Here is a 20,105-nt window from a genome sequence, read left to right as displayed (position 1 = left end):
TTCAACTTTGCCACTTCAATATTATCAGTGTCCATGCATTAACGATCTAACCCCCTTGGAACAAGTTCATTCGAGACTAGTCAGAACTAGATGCCATTTGTTCCAAAGTCAGCCCGCATTACATGTCCAGACCCTTTATCAACTATGTATGGACTAGAACTTCGCTGCATATAATATAATTTTACGAAACAGCAGTGCAATCACTGAGGGAGAGTAAATTTTTAACAGCAATAACCATTAGCCTAATTGAAGTTAAAGAAACCATCTGGTTGCTATTAAAAGCAATATCGTTTGCTAAGCTTTGTGTAGTATTTTGACAAGATATAACAACAGCATTGTTGAATTTCATATCAACCTAGATTCGTTTTCATGGGGGGGGGGGGGGGGGTTATTCCCCGACAAAGCGTTATCAAGAGGATGATGTTTCGAATAGTGGTTGCTCTAGAGCAATCAGAAGTACCATTCCAACTAGTGCGATATCGAATGAAATGCATAACGATATTTTCTGAATACGAGTACTTTGTGCTACCAGGCCAGTTTGCTTCCAAAGTAATGTTCGAATTGTTCTCATTTAAATCTGATTAAAAAATAGTGCCACACAACAATACAATATTTTGTAATTTTGATTCATTCTGGGGAACATTAAGGGATCGCTGAAATTTATCCAACTTTGCACGGAGAAGAAAACGTATTCAACCAAATAATAAAATAATTTTTAGTGTTTTTAAATCGTTTCATTCACATTCAATCTTTCGATTTATGCCAGGAAACAAATAGCGGAACAACCTAGCAACGATATTTTATAGAGGAAAATCGAAATTAAGTGAACCGTTTTCCAGCTTTAAGATGTTTTAAACAAACCCAGCGGTCTAATTTTTTTTATTCCGTATCATATATGGTATTTATCCACATTTTTATTGGTTTGAAAGGGACACAACGGAATATCAGCAGTTTGAAATCTTAAATAGATTTGCTGCTCAAATGGCAAATGATCCTCTGAAATGGATCAGGGTCATTTCGCCGCCAGTCATTTCGCCGAAAGCCATTTTACCGAACGCCATTTCGTTGAATTATTCAATAGTCTTCATATCGTGATTGGAATTAATTTGAAATAAAGACAAATGGGAAATGATAATGTTTACTCCTGTTTTGTTGAACTACAATCGTACTTCTGAAATAATCCAGAAAGACTTTAATGGTTCGGACCTAACTGAAGTAAAGAAACCTAGCTTTGAGTAGACCGGGCAAACGAGGCGGTTATAGGTTTGTATGCAAGACGCTTCCGACGTCGGGTCGGCGGCCAACTCAGCCGGCGTCGCCTCGGTGGCTTCGTGTCTCAAAGCCATCTTTGATTCGGTTATGTGGTTGCGCCACATCAATTCTTTAGGAGGCAATTACAACAAATAGATAATTTTGAAAAATAACTAGAATTTGCAGTTTTCTAATTCAATATGTGATGTTAAAAGGAACGACCCCTTCGGTGAAACAACCCTTTCGGCGAAATGGCATTAGGCGAAACGACTTTCGGCGAAATGATCCGATTTCATCTGAAATAGTCCATATTAGGATAATATACCTTTTGGTTCTTGCTGCAAAACCAATTGACCGAACGATTTCTCCGAATTGCATAAGGTTGGCCAAATTTTGTATGAATTTTTATTTTGCGGCATTTTCCATGCATGAATCATTTTCTATTCTATATTTTCATAGGGTACATAGGGTACATTCAAAAATTGTTCAATTCATTTTAATTCAAGGAAAATAATTACTAAGTATAAACAACTATTATCGGCAAGCAGAGCTTAAAATTGTCACGCATTCTCAATGAAAGAAACCATTCCAACAGCCTCATTTTCAATACTTTACTGTATCATTCGTAAATGACCGACACCAGAACAAACGAAGAGAGACGAAGCATTTTCGTTTCTCAACGAAAATATGAGAGAGTATAATTGCCAACGTCACTCTTTCCTCTATGACAAAACGAAATCAAAATAACGTCTGCATGGAGCATTAGCAGAATTTCAATTCTTATTTTTTCATCGATGTATTGAAAATCTGTGACGCTTGGCTATAAAAAGTGACTAAAATATGATAAATCGAAGTAATTACATCTTTGGAAACCAAAACTACTACAAATTCGAGCACCAACAGGTAAAAGTCATTGTGAAACCTTTTTCTGTCATTTTCGATTCTCAGAGCATCGGTGGAATACAGACACTGCGCACTAAGGGATTTTCACTGAAAACCGCAAATGAATGAAAGGACAAATGAAAGAGAGAACACAATTTTGAATATACTGTTCCGCTTATGTCATTGACTGGGCATGAATTTCTGTCCCATAGTTTGCAAGCGAAGCTGAGAGTGACATTAATTTCTCGTGATTTTCGTTTAGTCAATGAAAATGACTTTTATTAGCTCTGTCGGCAAGTTTCATTGCAATAGCGATTCAAATGAAACGACCATGTCCACCAAACGGTAATTCTAAGAACCTCAACCGCTATTCAGATTCGATGTATACTTTATTCAAGGGGTTACATATATTCTGGCGCGAGAAAACAAGCTGAACCAAAAAGCATCGATTGGTACTTCCTTCGTGCCTTAAAAAAATTTTTTGTTGTAATATTTAAAAACTTGTAGATTCTACGGCCCATTAACCGAAACGATTATTTGGAACTCTTTTGCGTAGAAGGTTGTATCATAAAAACCAATGATTTGATTATTTTTAAAAGTGAAGTTAAGGCTCCCTATTGCTATACCTTTTTCTGCTATAACTAGTTCTTGAACGAAACGCTCAGCGATTGGAAATTTAAAAAAAAATCGTTATTCGAGTATAGATTTTACGTAAATACAAGCTACACCAAAACCTCAATTTACGCGAACTTTTTTTACGCGAATTTAATTCACGCGACTTTTTTACGCGCTTTATTTGAAATAATGGCGGAATTTTCAATTTATATAATTTTTGCATAATGGTGGAATTTTCAATTTATATACATATGCAAAACAATCTACCTTCAGGAAATTGAATGTTGTGAATAGTATAGTAATAGATTGTTTAGTTTCGAAGCATCTAAATAAGATCGTGGGCTTCCAAGAATACTCTTGAAAACAGATATTGTATACATATAATCACTTAACGGGTGACTTTTGTATGACTATTGAATGTGGTATGTACTCGTAGGACTAATTACAGAAAATTGACATACTGTGGTAAGATCTGCTGAAGAACTCGCTCATCCAAAACCTCTTCGGAACAAGCCTTAAGGTCTACCAATGTAACCGATGACTTTAGCGAGTTTATTGATTGTGGTCTATACTTTTTGCGTTTAGATCAATATATGGAATCATTGCGACGAATTATTAGGAAGTGCTGGCTCATCCAAATATTACTTGGAGTTCAGGCCTTAAGATCTACTTGTGTAACACCGTGCAGTAACGAACTTATCGTTCTCGGTCCACATTCGTGATACCACATGCGATCAATAGAATAATTGTGATTGCTCTAGGTTATCCAAAAACTACCTGGAGTTTAAGAATAACGGCAGCAACGAACTTATCGTTCTCGGTCCATGTTCGTGATACCGCATGCGAGAAAAGATCAAAATACCCAAGTAAGCAGTATATAGCTATATGATTATGAACAGAATTGAAAAACTGTTCATAAACTGCTGAATGCTCTTAAGATCAGTTTTCACTGTAGTTCTTGGACCACTGAGAATGTCCCGAGAAAAGATCAAAATACCTAAGTAAACAACTACTATGAACAGTATTGAAAATTTATTCATAAACTGCTGATTGCTCGTGTAGATCTGTAGGCCTGTATTCTCCGAAGTTCTTGGACGACTGGGAACCTACCTGGAACAGCTATAAATAGACAAGTAAGCAATTTATTTATTTATATATCTATTTTAATCAACAGACAAACTAAAGTCCTAATGATTATTTCTAAGAATATTCAAAAAATTCTCTTTTATTCTGCTGCGAGGAAAATGGAAATCGAATCTCATAGATACGCCATTGAAGGTTCGCTGCAATCCAATAACGGCACCGTTGATTCCGTAGCTAGTACGACGTAGAGGCATTCTGAGGAGGTTGTTGTTGCAAAGAGCTCTAGAACGAACATTGATGTTGATTTGACTAAGTAAAGCAGGGCAATCAATATTGTTCGTCAAAATATCGGCAATTAGCATTGCACGGAACAGATCACGGCGTACTTGTAGAGTATCGAGTCCGATAAGCATCCCAAGGCTTTCATAACTAGGCTGCTGGTGAGGGTTATTCCAGGGCAAACGACGAAGAGCGAAACGAACGAATCTGCGCTGTATTGATTTAAGTCTTAAAGCTCCATTATGAAAGTGAGGGTTCCATACTGACGAACAATATTCGAGTGTTGACCGTACAAGCGAGCAGTAGAGAGATTTCAAACAATATATATCTGTGAAATGCTTGGCGGTTCTCATGACAAATCCTAGACAACGAGAAGCCTTTGCCACGATGTACGAAATATGCTGCTTGTAATTCAATTGTTCGTCGAGAAGAACGCCAAGATCTTTGACACAATTGACTCTATCAATCACTGATCCTCGAAGACAATAATTGAAACGAATAGGTGTTTTTTGTTTTCGTGTGAAGGTGATAATCGAGCATTTGCTGATATTTAGCGTCATTTTATTAATTTCACACCACTCGGAGAAAATTTCAAGCTCCCTCTGAAGGAAAATGGCATCTTCAAGAGTCTTGAAGTCGCGAAAGATAATCGTGAACCTTTCAATGAATAGTTCACGTCGTTGAAATACAGTAGAAATATCAGTGGTCCGAGATGACTGCCTTGTGGAATACCAGAAAAAGCAAAAAACTCCTTGGAAACATTTTCATTGATCTTAACCGCCAGCCGCCGATTGCAAAGATACGATTGAATCCACCGAAGAATGTTGGAACCGAAGCCCAGTCTGTCCAATTTGGCAATTGTGATAGCGTGATTAATTTTATCAAAAGCAGCAGAGAGATCCTTGTAGACAACGTCCGTTTGATGACCTTTAGACATAGCATCCATTATAAACGTCGTGAAAGTTAGTAGGTTAGTGGCCGTTGAGCGTTTCGGCATGAACCCGTGTTGAGTTTCAACGATGTACTGCTTGCAGTGATTAAAAATAGGCTCCAGAACGACAAGCTCAAACAATTTAGGAATGGCGCTAAGAGCGGTGATACCACGGTAATTGTCAACGTTCTTCTTGTCTCCTTTTTTGTACACAGGAAACATATAAGCAGATTTCCAGATATCAGGAAATACTCCAGTCATGAGTGACAGTCGGAACAGAAGACATAGAGCAATGTGTAGCTCTAAAATTATGAACCACAAGCAAAAAAGGCATTAGCTGTTTTAGTTCCTGCCGTGAAACAGTGTAGTCCCTAAGGACGATACTCCAAGTAGTTTTTGGAAATTGGAACTTTTTTTAAGAATTTCCTTAGTCTCAGAACGTACTCAGAGGGTACGCGAAATTTAATGTACGCACCCTCGAAACTGCGCGTAAATTGAAGTTCTAGTGTATATTGTTATGGATTTTCACAGAGTTGAGTTGAGTTGAGCCATACTTTTCCTTACTAATTTTTTTTAAAATAAATTTCAAAGAGAGTTCATCATTTATCAAATTCATATCAAATATACCTATATAGTAATAGTTGTTAAAGATTGGACATCTAGAATATTGAAACGAATTCAAGAGTCGTTTCCCGACAACTGCCCGGGTTGGCGGTTCAATGCATAGGACGCTGGTCATACAAGCCAGTTGTCGTATGTTCGAGCCCCGACCTGGAAGGATTCTTAGTGTCAGTAGGATCCATAGTACTAGCCATGCAATGATTCTGTACACTAAGAATCGGCTGTGAAGTCTGTTGAAACAGAAAGGTCAAATTCCACAAAAGGAATGTAATGCCAAGACTTTTCATTGCTTTCCCGACAACTACTCATTTTTTCTTCTCTTATATTTTGCACTCACTTTTCTCAGAGATGACGTGATCGATTTGTACAATCTTGAGGTCCAATCAAAGGTATCATAGTCCCAAATAAAACAACCAAATTTCATCCGGATCTGACTTTCGGTTCCGGAATTATAGGGTGAAATGTGTTCAAAATTTGATACCGTCACCTCAACAGGCGAAACAAAACACGTAAGATCTCAGCGATAGTTTGACCGATTTCCACAATTCCACAATTCCTAAATTCAAATGAAAGGTCTCACGGTCCGATACAGAATTCCTGAATTTCGTTTGGATACGACTTCCGTCTCCGGAGTTATAGGGTAAAATGTGTGAAATATTGTACACCATCACTTAACAGGCGAATCAAAAACAGTAAAAAAAAAATCTAAGCTGGACTCAAAACCTATATTCTCAATCTTTGGGTCAAATGCATATTTTCTGATACAACAAAAATTTAAACCATCGGTTAGAGTACAATGGCAAAATCGTGTAAAATCTTCAAAATTTAAATAAAAACTAGTAGAGTTTGTACGTCATGTTAGTTGGTGGCCGTACGAACCAACTTCGATTATACCGATTCTCGGGTTTTGGTGCTGGAAGTAAACCCACTTCGTTTTCTAATGGATGGCCTAACCGATCAGAGAACTGTTCCATTCTCTATGTTATACTAGTTATGCACAACCTATCTCTTGGTTCTGTTCTCGAAGAGAATCATTTTGACTAGATTATATATGAGAAAGGCACAATTACTAGCACTAGATGGATTAAAACAGGTTTTTCATATTGAACAGTGTTGATAAGTGATAAGTGTTAGAATCTTCGAAACGTCATATAAGTGAAGATGCGAAAAAAAAACATGAAAACATCAAAACTGGACTCAACATTGATCAAAATAATTAATGTTGATAGTAGAAGGCCAAACAAACTCACTTTAGTGACCTCGACTTTCGGTTTCCGACCCTGAAAGCACCGGAAGTAGTGCTCAAAAATTAAGTTTAATGGTTTCTCATACAGTAGTTAATGAGAAAGGTTCCATTACACTAGTAGGTGATTTTAATCACAGATTTCTCAAACAATTTGGTTGTGTGATAGAAGTCGTGAGTAACAAAATTTTCTTCGAACTTTTGGTAGTAGAACATTACAGTTGTGCGAGAAGTATCCGAACAGAAATGATTAATGGACAAATTCTACCAAGCGAAAGAACAAAGCTCAAACGTTTCCTACTTACCCTATGAATCGTTCGGGGACTCAACGAAAGTTGATGGGGTGCCGCTTTCTTGCCCAAATAAACCTCAGTTTGAGTGGCTTGTGTTTTCATGGCACTTCGTTTTATTTTCTCTACCACTAGGACCTCCTGCTGAGAGCCTGCTACTCCAACTGGTGCTAAAGGTGGAATCAGGAGCTGGCCAGTACCGGACGGTGGATGAAGCTGTTGGGATTGTGATGCGACCATCGGGTGATGATGTTGGTGCTGATGTTGATGCTGATGCTGACTAATGAGCTGGCCAGGATGGACCGGTTGAAGATGTTGAAGGTGCTGATGGGTGTGAATGTGCTGATGAATGGAGGGTGGCTGCGGTTGGCCCACCATTTGCTGTTGCTGATGCTGCTGATGTTGCTGCTGTTGGAGCTGCTGGGCTAGAAGTGGCTGATGGTTGGGTTGCTGAAGGATCGAATGCATGGGCGTTCCGAACTGTGCGGTCGGTTGCTGTTGCGACAGTGTTATCGTAGGTTTCTTACCGCCTATCAGTCTTTCTTGGCTTCGAGCAGCCGCTAAACGGGGTCGACCACCCATGGCTTCATCGAAGGATGTCAACGTGTACGATCGAGCAAAGCTGACATGCTTGGTCCTGTGGTGACAAAAGGAAGAAAAAAATCGAATTGTCAATCTAAAAACTTTCTTGACTTTACACATCAAACGCAAAATTGGGGAACATTTGGTTATTCAAACCCACACCATAGAACAAATTTTTTTCGGCACTCCACCCAACACAACAAATTACGAAACACAAGGTGTGAGGAATGCTATAGTATCCTGTGAACGTACATCGAAGACTAAATGAGCCGAAGCGTTCATCAATCGAACAAATTGAATTAGGTTTGGTATAATCCAAATTGGATTCCCAATTGGCAATACGTCGGTTCTTCAATCTATCGATGTTCACAGGAATCAATCGAAGAATGGGTAGACGAGACGAAGATGTGTTTCTTTGAGACTAATTTTGTTATCAATAAAATCGCAATCAGTGGATAGACTGCGTGAATTCGTTTTTTGCACCTCGCAAAACAGAAACCGCTAAAATTACGACGTCGAAGAAAGTAAAGATACAAAAAAAAATTCTTCGGTGTACTTGACATGGAATTGTTAATTTACTAACGGGATTATTACTGAGTGTCCATGGGTTAAATGACTTACGTCTACTGCTTGAACCCATATATCAGTCCCTGATGGATTTTGAGCTTTTTTGAATTAGCTTGACTTATCATATTTTGAAATGTGAAAACAATGTCGACACTATTTCTGTTTTATACGAAAATTACGCACATATCAGTTCCGATCTGTGCAAATTAGGGCGGAATACTATCGAAAGATTAACAAAGATATCGTGGTGTATTACAAATATTTCGAACAAGAGTAACAAAATTGGCATTTTCATAGAACGATTGGCCAAACATTTGGAAACGAAAATTCAATCATCGTTTTTTTGTTGTAATTTGCTGATTTTTAATAATTCTCGATTTTTCCTTGTGGTCACTGGCTTCCGGGATCGGAAATCATTTCGTATACCTTAAATTCTTAATATAAGCAAATCCAGCATTCATTCGTGCGAAATTTCTTACCGGCGAGCATTTTTTTTTCAGGTCTGCGAACAGCCAGTAGTCGCTGGGAGCCAAATCCGGAGAATACGGTGGATGTGGGAGCAATTCGAAGTTCAACTCATGTAGTTTTGCCATTGTTTTGATTGACTTGTGACACGGAGCGTTGTCTTGATGAAACGAAATATTTTCTTTGCCATATGCCGTCGTCTCTTTGCAATTTCTGCCTTCAAACGCTCCAATAACACTAATAACGTTAATCAGACTGTAAACACACAAAATCGGATGATTCTTTACGCACGTTTTGAATATAAAAAACCATTTGATTTGCACATATGAAGAGACCAATTTGCCGCAAGACTGATCAGTTGTACAAAAACTGTGTATAAAAAAATGTTGCCGGAAATATACTCGAAAAATAAGTTGTATGCCTTTCCAATAATGAAACGTTTTCGAACAATTTAAATCACACAATAACGTCACTTTAATTTTTTCCTTTCACTCTGGCCAAGGATAGATGACGTCTCCATAGTTTTTTTTCTATTTTTTTCTGTTTCAAACATAAACTTATACCCAACATTTGAACTCTATGCGATTAGAGCCCTTTTTAAAATGAAATTTTAAGAACAGAATAAACATTCAATTTACAATTTACAAAACTTCAAGGTTCTGATGAAAAGTAGTCATTTGAACAACAGATTATAATTCTGAAGGTTGGGACCAATAAATTTGCTTATAGTGATCTTTCTCCTAGAAGTAGCTGATTGTATAGCTTGTTAAAACTGAGCCATTCAAAAAAAAAAATCTGACGGTAAGTTGAGAGCTGGATTACTTGCATTCCTTAAGTGCTACGATAGAAAATCAAAGTGGATGAAAAAATGTGATTTATTAAGCAGGCTTCTACCACCTGTGGAATGCGAAATGAACTTTTCGTCACAATGGACACCATCATTGGTGTAATTTACAAGACTGAATTCTGTAATAATAATTCTTTTGTTGTTTTTGTGAACAAAATTTTTTATTCTGGTGGGATTGGGCTTTATGCTACTATTCGAATGGCGTACTGAAATGATACGTAGGTTGTTACTTATGTATTTAGTTTTGACCACACTAAGTGTTGCCCGGTGGATGTTACATTTCCATCATAATGTTTGACGTTTTTAACCTTTACCATCTTCAGAACATTCTGTCATTTGATCGCTATTTGTTTTGTTTGCAGTGAGATGAAAACTTTACCCTAACGCAAAAATGGAATCAAATCGTGAAAATTTCCGTGCAATGATTTATTACGATTTCCGTCGTGGATTATCAAGACAAGAGTGCTTCATTTTATTTAGTTTGACTTTTTGCAGTGTAGCTCCATCTTATGCGACTATAAAAGTGGTAAAACAATTTCATCGTGATCGTAGTTCGCTTGCTGATGAATTTCAAGAAGGTAGTCCAAAATCAGTTTTTTTGTCAGAAAATATCGACGCTGTGAAAAATCTGATGATGCAAGCTCTCGCACATCAGCTCAAAAAACCGAATATTTGAGCACCCAAAACGTCGAATTGATGGGCCACCTAATGGTACCTAATGATTTATATTTGTTCCTTTTCATGAAGAATAAATTGCGTGGAGAGCGATTCAATACTCCTGAAGAAGATGTTCAAAAACCATGTTTTGGGGTTACCTCAAGAAGAGTGGTTAAACTGTTATGAAAATTATTAAGCATCTAGAGGAATACACTGGAACCTCCATTTACGCGCAGAGCCGAGCGTGCGTAAATTAAATTTCGCGTAAATTAAATAAAACATCGCGTTATTTCAAATTTTTCGCGTAGAAAAGGTTTATCAAAATTCATTTCATTTTAGTGTAAATTAAATAAACAATCCTACTACGTCCGATGCTTTGGCGCCTGAGGACCCTCTGAGTATGTTCTGAGACTATGGAAATGCTTAAGGGATGTTCCAATATCCAAGAACTACTTGCAGTATTGTCCTTAGGAACTACATTGTGTCACAGAAAGAACTACACCGGCTAATGCCTTTTTGCCTTTCTCATATAGAAAGGTTATGCAATCATTGTGAAAACAGACTTTTGAACCGAGGCCCGGAGGGCCGAGTGTCATATACCATTCAACTCAGTTCGTGGAGTACGCAAAATGTCTGTATGTGTGTATGTGTGTGTGTATGTGTGTGTAACGTTTTTTTGCACTAACTTTTCTCGGAGATGGCTGAACCTATTTTCACAAACTTAGATTTAAATGAAAGGTCTTGGAGTCCCATAAAAAAATCCTGAACATTATTTGGATCCGACTTCCGGTTCGGGAGTTATGGGGTAAAATGTGCAAAAAAAGAAAATATGTGTTCTAACTTTTCTCATAGATGGCGCGACCGTTTTTACACAAACTTAGGTTCTAATGAAAAGTCCTGTCCTCCTGTCCCATGCGTAATTCCTGAATTTCATGCGGATCCGACTTCCGGATCCGGAAATATAGGGTGAAGTGGGTTAAAAATTGTATACCATCACTGAAAATGGGGAAAAACCTTAAAAAAATTCTAAATCGACCTCAAATCTTTTCCAATTGATAGTATTTATCAGGAGACGGTCAAACAAACCGATTTCGGTTATTTTTTAAGAATCGAAGAGAATTATTTTGAAGAATACCACAGTATTATATAAGGAGTGCATCGAAAAGTAGTAAGCAACATAGATTATTGAATAAAAAAGCGAACAACACCTTCTGCCCAAACTTTTCCATCGCCAACGTGGTGTCAGCATCGTCCAGGTCCTGGTACACCGATTTCGTATAATATTGCGGTCCAGTAAGCGCTCGAGAGTCTTCCTTGGCGTAGGTTTCGTCGTCGATCAGGATGCATCCGTACAGTTTTCGCGCTCTTGTTTTGGCCTGAACTTGCAGTACCAGGGACTTTTTCGGCACCTTCTGTTTCTTGTACGTTTTCAGGGAGTTTCGAACTTTGATCCGTTGAACCAAAATCCCGTGCTTGGCCAAATCCCGCGTCGACGCCGATGGGTTTTTCCTGATGTACTCAACCACTTTTAAGTCCCGGCCGGGCTGGCTGGGACCCGTTTTCCTACCGGATCGGGGCAAATCCTTCACGAAAAGGGTCTTACCGAACTTCTCGATAGTATTTTTTACACTGGTGTGGTGCACTTTCACCCGTTTTGCAATTTAGTTATACGTGACACCACTTTCTGAGCACCAAGTGTGCAGAATTTTCTTTCACGTTTCCGAATCAATTCGACTCATCATTGAAACGATGAACCGAACCGAAATTTAAGCCATTTTAGAGTAATAACTGTTTGAATGTTGAAACTGTTTGAGAAAGGCATCATTACACCACTAGGTGGAGTAAAACATGTTTTGTTTTTATTATTAGTTTAATCGACATAGAGCTCTATTTCTATCATCAATATTCAGAATAAAATATTATTTCACGGAATTTTGGCTTTTCTCATATGGAAAGGTTATACAATCACTGTGAAACCCGAAAGGTTCATTCTCTACTGAGTTCGAAACTGTTAGTAGACTGCGAATCATATTTCCGATTCCGGAAACATCGAAAATAGTGTTCAAATGTTCCAAATGAAATTTTGGCTTGTTGGCCATTCGAACCAACTTCGACTGTTCCAGTCCTCTGAATTCGGACTCGGAAGTATTGAAAACAGTGGTCAAAAATTGCAAAAAGGATCTCACTTATTTTTCTTCAAGATGACCAAATCGATTTTCGCAAACTTAAAGTCTCACGGTTTTAATGCGGACTCCATGAATTTGGTTCTGGAACTATAGGGTGTTTTGATTTGTAAATTTTGGTAGATTTCGTTCTGCCGTACTTTCCTGTTTCTATTCAATGAACTGAAGTTTTTAGAGCAATATTTATGATGTTATGAGTAAAATGAGAATGGCATTATTACACCGCAAACGCAGTGGACATTTTTGTTCTTCACACTTTGTCAAAACGAGTCTGCCCCTCTTCTCCGTCTCTTCACCATCTCAGCGGTTAACTAATTAGTAATACGAACCTTTGAAAATTCAATTTCTTGCTTTTTAATATTGATGAAAAATACTTACCAATTTCTGCGGATGGTCAAATAAACACAACTTTTTTAGCGTAAACATTTCAATTAACAACTTATATCAAACAAAAGAGGGTCGATTTCTTAACCTAGTCGATCCCCATAGTCAGTTTTCGTTTACGTTGACCCCCGCAAAAAGGATATCGATCACTTTGAGAACCCCTGATCTAGATGTAAGATCCAATACATCAATCATTACCGACTACCAGCTAGACGCATGATCCCCCAGAGTTGATCACCGTGACCGAAATCCGGCAATGTAACAATTAATGAAATTATCGTAGTTTTAAGAATCCAAAGAAATGCCCTGGGTATTATAGAGCTCACACAATGTGCCTTGTTAAATGTACGGTTTAAACCTGTTTTGATGCTTTTAGAATATTTCATCTTCATATTGGTTTTTTCCGTTTTTTTAATGTGTATTGAGCTTTTGATAATTTTTTGATTTTCAATAATTAAAACTAACTTTGAAAAGTTCTAAACAAGCTTCGATCGAGTTCCACTTTGATTTTTTTTTCTAGTATTAGGAATATTTTTTCCTATAAGTAGTGTAAAAGTCAACTGCATTTAGCTGTATATTTCGCATCGGTGCATGGTTTCATCCTTGGTAAAGATAAACTTGTTCTGCCAGATTTAACAAGCAGTCCAGTTTGATTTGCTACGCAGTGACGAGTCAAGGATTGTACGTTCAATCTTTGTTGCTTGCTTTCCAGATTAGCAAAATTTTCCGTTCTTTTGCCCCGAGCATAATAGAATCCGTATCGGATAGACTGAATAGAAGGCAGTTCTCTTATACAAGCAGAGATTCCTTTATGATGTTTTTCATAAACAGAATTTCCATACATCGAGATGAATACTCAATTATTCATTTCCTAGATTCAAGCAACGTTTTATTACATTGTTTAATAAATTTGTTATTCCATCATAAAATTTTCGACAACTTGCCTAACATCAGCAGAACACGCCTAAGGAAACAAATTTATCAGCATCAGCAAATTCCGTTGGCGCGTTTGTTCTTATTACATAAACATACACACCGTTTGTCAGATTTTGTCGCCTGATGAAGCACTCGTATCTATTATCGTAGAACATCAACGCGCAGCCCCCGTCTCCTCGAAAGGATAATCCCGATGATGACTGTAATATTTCAGCGGAACTGCTCGTTTCCCGTTGTCGAATCGGTCCATCAGTGCGCTGTCTTCCGGAGTCAGCCGAAAGTCGAAGATATCAATGTTCTGTAGCATCTCAGTGCGATTCGATGGCTTGGGAACGGGTATCGTGCCGCTGTCGATCTGCGTGTGGATGGAAGAAATTTACAACGGAAATTGATGACAGTCTGATGCTAATTTGAATCTATGCTTAACCGACACGGAGAAGAAAATGTTTACCAGGTAGCGTAGAACGATTTGTGCGTTGGTTTTTCCATACTTTGCCCCGATAGTGGCCACTTCTGGATCGGTGAGAACATTGGCTGTCACTTGATTTGAAGAATCACTTCTATTCGCACGGCCCATAGGACTGAAGGCTGTCACCGTGATGTCCAAGCTACGACAAAACTCGATTAGGGACTTTTGTGTGAAACCAGGATTGCATTCGATCTGGTTGGTAACTGGCCGGATGGATGCAATTGATAGAAGGCGCTCCAACTGGTTGCTGTTGAAGTTCGAAACTCCAATGCTCCGTACCTTCCCGGAGTGGATCAGTTTTTCCATTGCCTTCCAAGTATCACAGTAGTCTACATCGGAGCACTCTACCTTTCCTGAACTGTCGTACGATACCAGATCCTGCTCTTTGAATCCCCGAAAAACAAGTCCCATCGGCATATGCATCAAGTACAGGTCAACGTAATTGAGGTTTAAATTGTTCAACGAACGATGGAAAGCTTCTTCAACGTGCTCCGGATGGTGAAAGGTGTTCCATAGCTGCAAGCATACACACAAACACACACACACACAATAGGCTCGGTTTTTGCTTCCAAATGGTCCCATTCAACAAACCTTTGTGGTTATGAACAAATCCTCTCTTTTCACGTAGCCCTCCTCCAGTTTTTCACGCACTGCTCGGCCAACATCCCGTTCGTTTCCATATCTGTAGGCGGTGTCGATATGACGATAGCCGATGTCGATTGCCTCCTTGATAGCTTTGACACCTGCTTCACCTTTTGTCTGGCGGTTGGCGGAAAGAATGGATGGATGAGAGTCCACCTTCAAACATGTACATCATCTTACCAGATAGGTTCCTAGTCCAATAAGTGGGATTTCGTATCCGCTCAGGAGTTTCACACGCGGTACCTTTGCCCACATTTTCCTGGCACCTGTCAACGTCCAGAGCGAATGAATCTTTAAGCTACCAGCACAAAACCATCCCGAGAGTATCACTGCGTTTGAATGGAATAGAGATTCGTGACAAATCGAAGAACTGAAAAAAAAACCTGAACACCCACGCGTAAATACATCTTATCTTTCGCTTTGTCCGAGATTGCTCCGACGTTGCTTGGCACCGATGGAAATGAGTGAGACATTTTCGTATTCCATTGTGAAATTTTAAATGCAGCTCTTTTCAGAGTGTTTCATGGAACATCAATGGTCAAACGTCTTTATCTTCAATAATTGTTGTCTACGTTGAAGATTAGCCCCTCTTTGTTGCACGAGGAAACTTTATCGGTACTTCGAACAAGAAAAGCAAACTTGGTTTGCTTCGCGTTTTGGTACTTATGAGTAACATAAAATTTATAGTCTAGCTAAAAATTCAATTCAATTCTCTTCGTTTATACTCGTACCGTTGTTCACAAAGTTCGCTGAAAATTAATCTACCGTTTCCCATGTTTGAAAATTTAATTAGTTCAGTACATTGAACACAAACGGTTAACAGTGATTCGAAGACTGCACCACTATTAGCTTCGGTATTACTGAATGAACCCTCTGAACACAGACAAACTAAACTACTTCCGCTAATTATGCTAGTTGGAAATAAATTTCCTGTACCCGGTTTCTGTCAATTGCCTGTCAAATGGCAAGAAGCACTTTTCAGCCTACCACTGTGTCAGGCCGTAAAACGGGAGCGCGTGCAGTTAGGATAAAATTCTACTAATTACAAACTCTCAGTGAGATGCACACGGTGGAACGTGTTCCGGAAGGTTCACTACCAGGGACATGATTTGAATAATTAATTGCTTGGTAGTACCACTGTTCGGGGTGGATCGTTAGGGGAGCACGGGAGCAGATACACAAAAGCCTGTTTTGTTCTGGTATGGCTTTCCTCTTCCGAGAGCTCACATGTGTACGTTTGTTGCCAAAGAATCTCCTGCGGCTTAAGAGTGGCTGCTTTAGTTACACTTTATTTATCGAATTTGATTTCGAATATGCTAGTAATTTGGTTGAGAACGGATTGAACTATTTTATATTGGAAGGCTTAGGTATTCATGAAATTTTTATGATGATTGGAATTGCAAAGTTTCGTATTAAAAGTTAGCTTCATGAAATTTTTTTCAAATTTTCCGAGGCAGCGAATATTTTGAATATTCTGAAGTGACTGCACTTTGTTTCACCGTCTACTGACAATGACTACCGATTGGAATAATTTTGGGCCCTGGTTAGAATTTGTTTATTTTTGCTTCGCCTCTTCAAGTGACAATATAAAATGTTTAAAACTCTCCACTCTGTTATTTCGAAATCGGAAGTTGGATCCGAATTGGTGAAGCCGTGTCTGAAAAAGTGAGTGAATTCCATTTTAAAATATGATCGCTGTTTCCGGTGCTTCCTGACTATCACTATCGATTGGAGTAGTTTTGATCCAAGTTAAGACGTAGGAATACGTCTTTCTTCACTATGCTCAACTGGGTAAAGCTCCAAAATTTCACAACACGAAAGTGTAACGAAATTACTCTAGATTTGATTTCTTAATAAATTTTTCTTTGTTTGAGTATTTTCACAATTTTTTTCAAGAAACGAATGGATGAAGGTGTAAGATTTTTGGTAATGCCACTTTTATTACGAAACCATTGTTAAATAGAGCAAAAATAGATCCAAAAACGAAACATCCAAATCTATAAATAGACTTTGTTGCACGTTTGCTAGCTTCAGTCCTTGATAATTCAAGAACGGAGATACATCGAGTGCGCTGGTCTCCATGTACGTAAATACAATGGGTGTAGAGCTTTATTCAACTGGTGCTTCAGTCAATGGCAAATATGAGATTCCGTTCCCCATTCTTATTGAACGTTCGCAGTGTAATTTTCGCTTCTAACAAGAGCGATTGCGTCATCCAACTGCTGGTCGAATGCGTTGGAGAAAAAGAAAACGAAAAGTGGAAATCGATGGGGAATATTTGACACAATCAGTCGTTCTTATGACTCTGAATGTTATCTAAACAACTATTAGGATTACTTCTATGCAAACCAAAGGTAACAACCATCAGTGCAAATCTATCAGGTGTACAACTTTGCTTCCGCCGTTTTCCGATAGTTGGCTGTACCGGCTGAGGCTGGTCAAAATACATAGATGATAGTGCCTTTAAAGTGAGTGTGTACAGTGCCTAACGAATTGTCATCGCCGTTTCAGTGACAGTTGTTTATGTTTTCGTATTTTTCATGCTCGAAAATGTCTGTTTATGTGCCCAATTCTCGCCATTTGCGGGAAGTTTTACGTTTCTGATATAATGCTAAAAAAATTGCAGCTGAAGCGCATCGAATGCTCTCAGAAACTTACGGTGATGCTGTTCTGAATAAAAGAATGTGTCGGGAGTGGTTTCAACGTTTTAAAAATGGTGATTTCGATGTCAAAGACAAACATGGTGGTGGAAGAGAAAAAACCTTCAAAAATGAACAACTAGAAGTATTGCTTGATGAAGATTCGTGCCAAGGCCAAGAAGAGCTTGCCGAATCGTTGGGAGTGAGTCAGCGAGTCATTTCAAAATATCTCAAGGCCCCGGGCATGATTCAGAAAGAAGGGAACTGGGTGCCGTACGAGTTCAAACCGAGGGACATCGAGCGCCGTCTATTTGTATGTGAGCAACTGCTTCAAAGAAAAAATCGTAGGGGGTTTTTACATCGAATCGTAACCGGTGATGAAAAGTGGGTTCGATACGATAATCCTAAACGCAGAAAATCATGGGGAAAGCCCGGGCATGCTACTTCGTCGAAGGCAAAACCGAATATTCACGGCGTCAAGGTTATGATTTGTATTTGGTGGGACCAGTTCGGCATGATTAACTACGAGCTCTTAAAACCGTGTGAAACCATCACAAGAAATCGCTACCGAACACAACTGATGCACCTTAGTCGCGCGCTAAAAGAAAAGCGGCCACAATATCAAGAGCGACATGACAAAGTCATTCTCCAACACGACAATGCTCGGCCTCACGTCGCAAAAGTGGTCAAAAAGTACCTGAAATGGGAAGTCTTGCTCCACCCGCCGTATTCCCTAGATGTCGCCTCTTCTGACTTCCACCTTTTCCGTTCGATGGCACGGCCTGGCAGATCAACATTTTCAATCCTTCGAGTAGGAAAAATGGATTGTTTTATGGATAGCATCAAAAGAGGACTCCTTTTTTCCAACCGGGATCCGAAAATTGCCGGAAAGATGGGAGAAAGTTGTCGCTAGCGACGGACAATACTTTGAATAATACATCTGTTAGCACTTTTTCGTAATAAAGCTTATAATTTTGAAAAAAAAAAAAAACGGCGGAAGCAAAGTTGTACACCTGATAGAAAAATTTGTTTAGCTTTAGCTAACATTTGGCTGCTTCGCGTTCAAGAAAAATGCTTAATAACGTAGAGAATTTCACAATTTGGATCTTCTGAAAGACAAAAACAAATCCCATACAGCATTTTAAAAGTTTCTTTCACTCAAATATTAAGATGTATGAAATATTGAAATATTTGAGCGATTGTACGACTTGTGTTACGATTAAATTTATATGATGATTTCCTTAGGTCAAGGCTCAAACTTACAAGAGATTCTTCATGAATCCGATTGCAGCGACATAGAAGAAAATTGTTCAAAAATTCCCAAAATGGACGCTTGTCGTTCTGGGAAGAAACAACAAAACATTCCGGACTGAGCTTTCTACTTTTCTCCCGGAAGTAAAAGTCTCATTTCAAATCGAACGAAGAGGAGAATGTCGAGTCTTGGTTGATGGATTGGAAGATTATGAACGTCTTATCCGATATTTCTCCGAGAAACTTCATAAATTTTATTCATATGATATAAAATCAGACAGACCCTTCAAGGCTGTCTTGAAAGGCTTATCAAATGATCAAAGTACTAAATCAAATTAAAAATGAATTTAAAGAATTACTTGGTTTCATAAGTAATACTTATGAAAAAAGAGCGAATGGTACTTCTAAACCACGCTCTGGAATTTCCCATGAACTTTACCAAATACACTCCAATTTGAAAATTTTGATATAAACAATTTGAAAACTTTAGTAAAAGTACGTTTCATTTCCCACATTAAAATTCATTGGGAACATTATAAACGGCATAATCGTATTGTAAACTTACCGCAATATCGTCGCTGCCAAGGCTTCGGCCATGGAACCAAAAATTGTCATATGGATATACGGTGTTTGAATTGTGGTAAATCGCATTCGAAAGACGTTTGTCCAATGAATGAAACCACTGATAAATTTTCATGTTCATATTGCGATGGAAATCATAAATCCAATAATTTGAAATAAAAATAAATGCTCGTTCGCTTAGATAACGAGTCAAATCAACGATCTTAAATTTACAGAACATACCTGAAAATAGGAAAAAAACGTTACAAATGCAACGCCTAATTCTTCTAAGGCACTTATTCCTTCGAATTAAAAAAAAACAGGTACGCCTTCCAATTCGTCTTCTAACGAAAACAATTTATTGACAGGTAGATCGACCCCGTCATCATCTTCTTCTAATGACAGTTACGCTTTGGTAACAGGTAGACAAATACCCCTAAATACCACAGGAACGCCTTCCAGTTCATCTTTCAACAAACACAATTTATTAATAGGTAGATCGGCCAAATCATCTTCTTCTAATGGCAGTTACACTAGTGTAACAGATAGAAATTTACCTACCAATATTACTTCAATACCACTCGCTTCTTTAAACGATGTCGATTTAGACGATATAATTCAAAATAAAATGATCTACCTACAAGATCAACTTTTTCAATTGATCATCCGAATGAATTCGACTTCATCACTTTTTGAAGCATTTCAAATCGGATGGCAATTTGCAAAT

General features: G+C 38.4%; 2 protein-coding genes across 11 annotated transcripts in view; both read right to left on the bottom strand.

The window, feature by feature from the left end:
• Positions 1 to 20,105, bottom strand: part of LOC131431442 (uncharacterized) — a 400,265-nt gene that overhangs the window by 67,019 nt on the left and 313,141 nt on the right. For all 9 annotated transcript variants that reach the window (XM_058597155.1, XM_058597156.1, XM_058597160.1 and 6 more), the window contains one exon: positions 7,211 to 7,832. In XM_058597155.1, coding sequence (XP_058453138.1) covers positions 7,211 to 7,832 — 622 coding nt within the window. The remainder of the gene's footprint in view (positions 1 to 7,210; positions 7,833 to 20,105) is intronic.
• LOC131431443 (1,5-anhydro-D-fructose reductase-like) lies at positions 13,736 to 15,491 on the bottom strand. Of its 2 annotated transcripts, XR_009229675.1 has the most exons (5): positions 15,108 to 15,491; positions 14,877 to 15,044; positions 14,268 to 14,801; positions 13,917 to 14,171; positions 13,736 to 13,844 (listed from the first exon to the last, which is right to left on the bottom strand). XR_009229675.1 is itself a non-coding variant. In XM_058597165.1 (4 exons), exons 1-4 carry the CDS (start codon positions 15,180 to 15,182, stop codon positions 13,971 to 13,973), a joined length of 978 nt encoding a protein of 325 aa, XP_058453148.1. In that variant the 5' UTR covers positions 15,183 to 15,491; the 3' UTR covers positions 13,741 to 13,970. The 2 variants fall into 2 exon arrangements, 1 of the variants encoding a protein (XP_058453148.1); XM_058597165.1 differs by having other exon boundaries at positions 13,741 to 14,171.

This window comes from Malaya genurostris, chromosome 2 (assembly GCF_030247185.1).
Source record: "Malaya genurostris strain Urasoe2022 chromosome 2, Malgen_1.1, whole genome shotgun sequence".
NCBI classification, from domain to species: Eukaryota; Metazoa; Arthropoda; class Insecta; order Diptera; family Culicidae; genus Malaya; species Malaya genurostris.
This window is presented reverse-complemented; position numbering and strand designations above follow the sequence as displayed.

Bases quoted from the DNA above. Each gene is read 5' to 3' on its own strand.
- LOC131431443 (XM_058597165.1), bottom strand. From the start codon at position 15,182: ATGTGGGCAAAGGTACCGCGTGTGAAACTCCTGAGCGGATACGAAATC. The intron at 14,802-14,876 runs GTTTGTTGAATG...GTATGCTTGCAG, and splicing joins ATTTGTTCATAACCACAAAG to CTATGGAACACCTTTCACCA. The intron at 14,172-14,267 runs GTAAACATTTTC...ATCCACACGCAG, and splicing joins AAATCGTTCTACGCTACCTG to ATCGACAGCGGCACGATACC.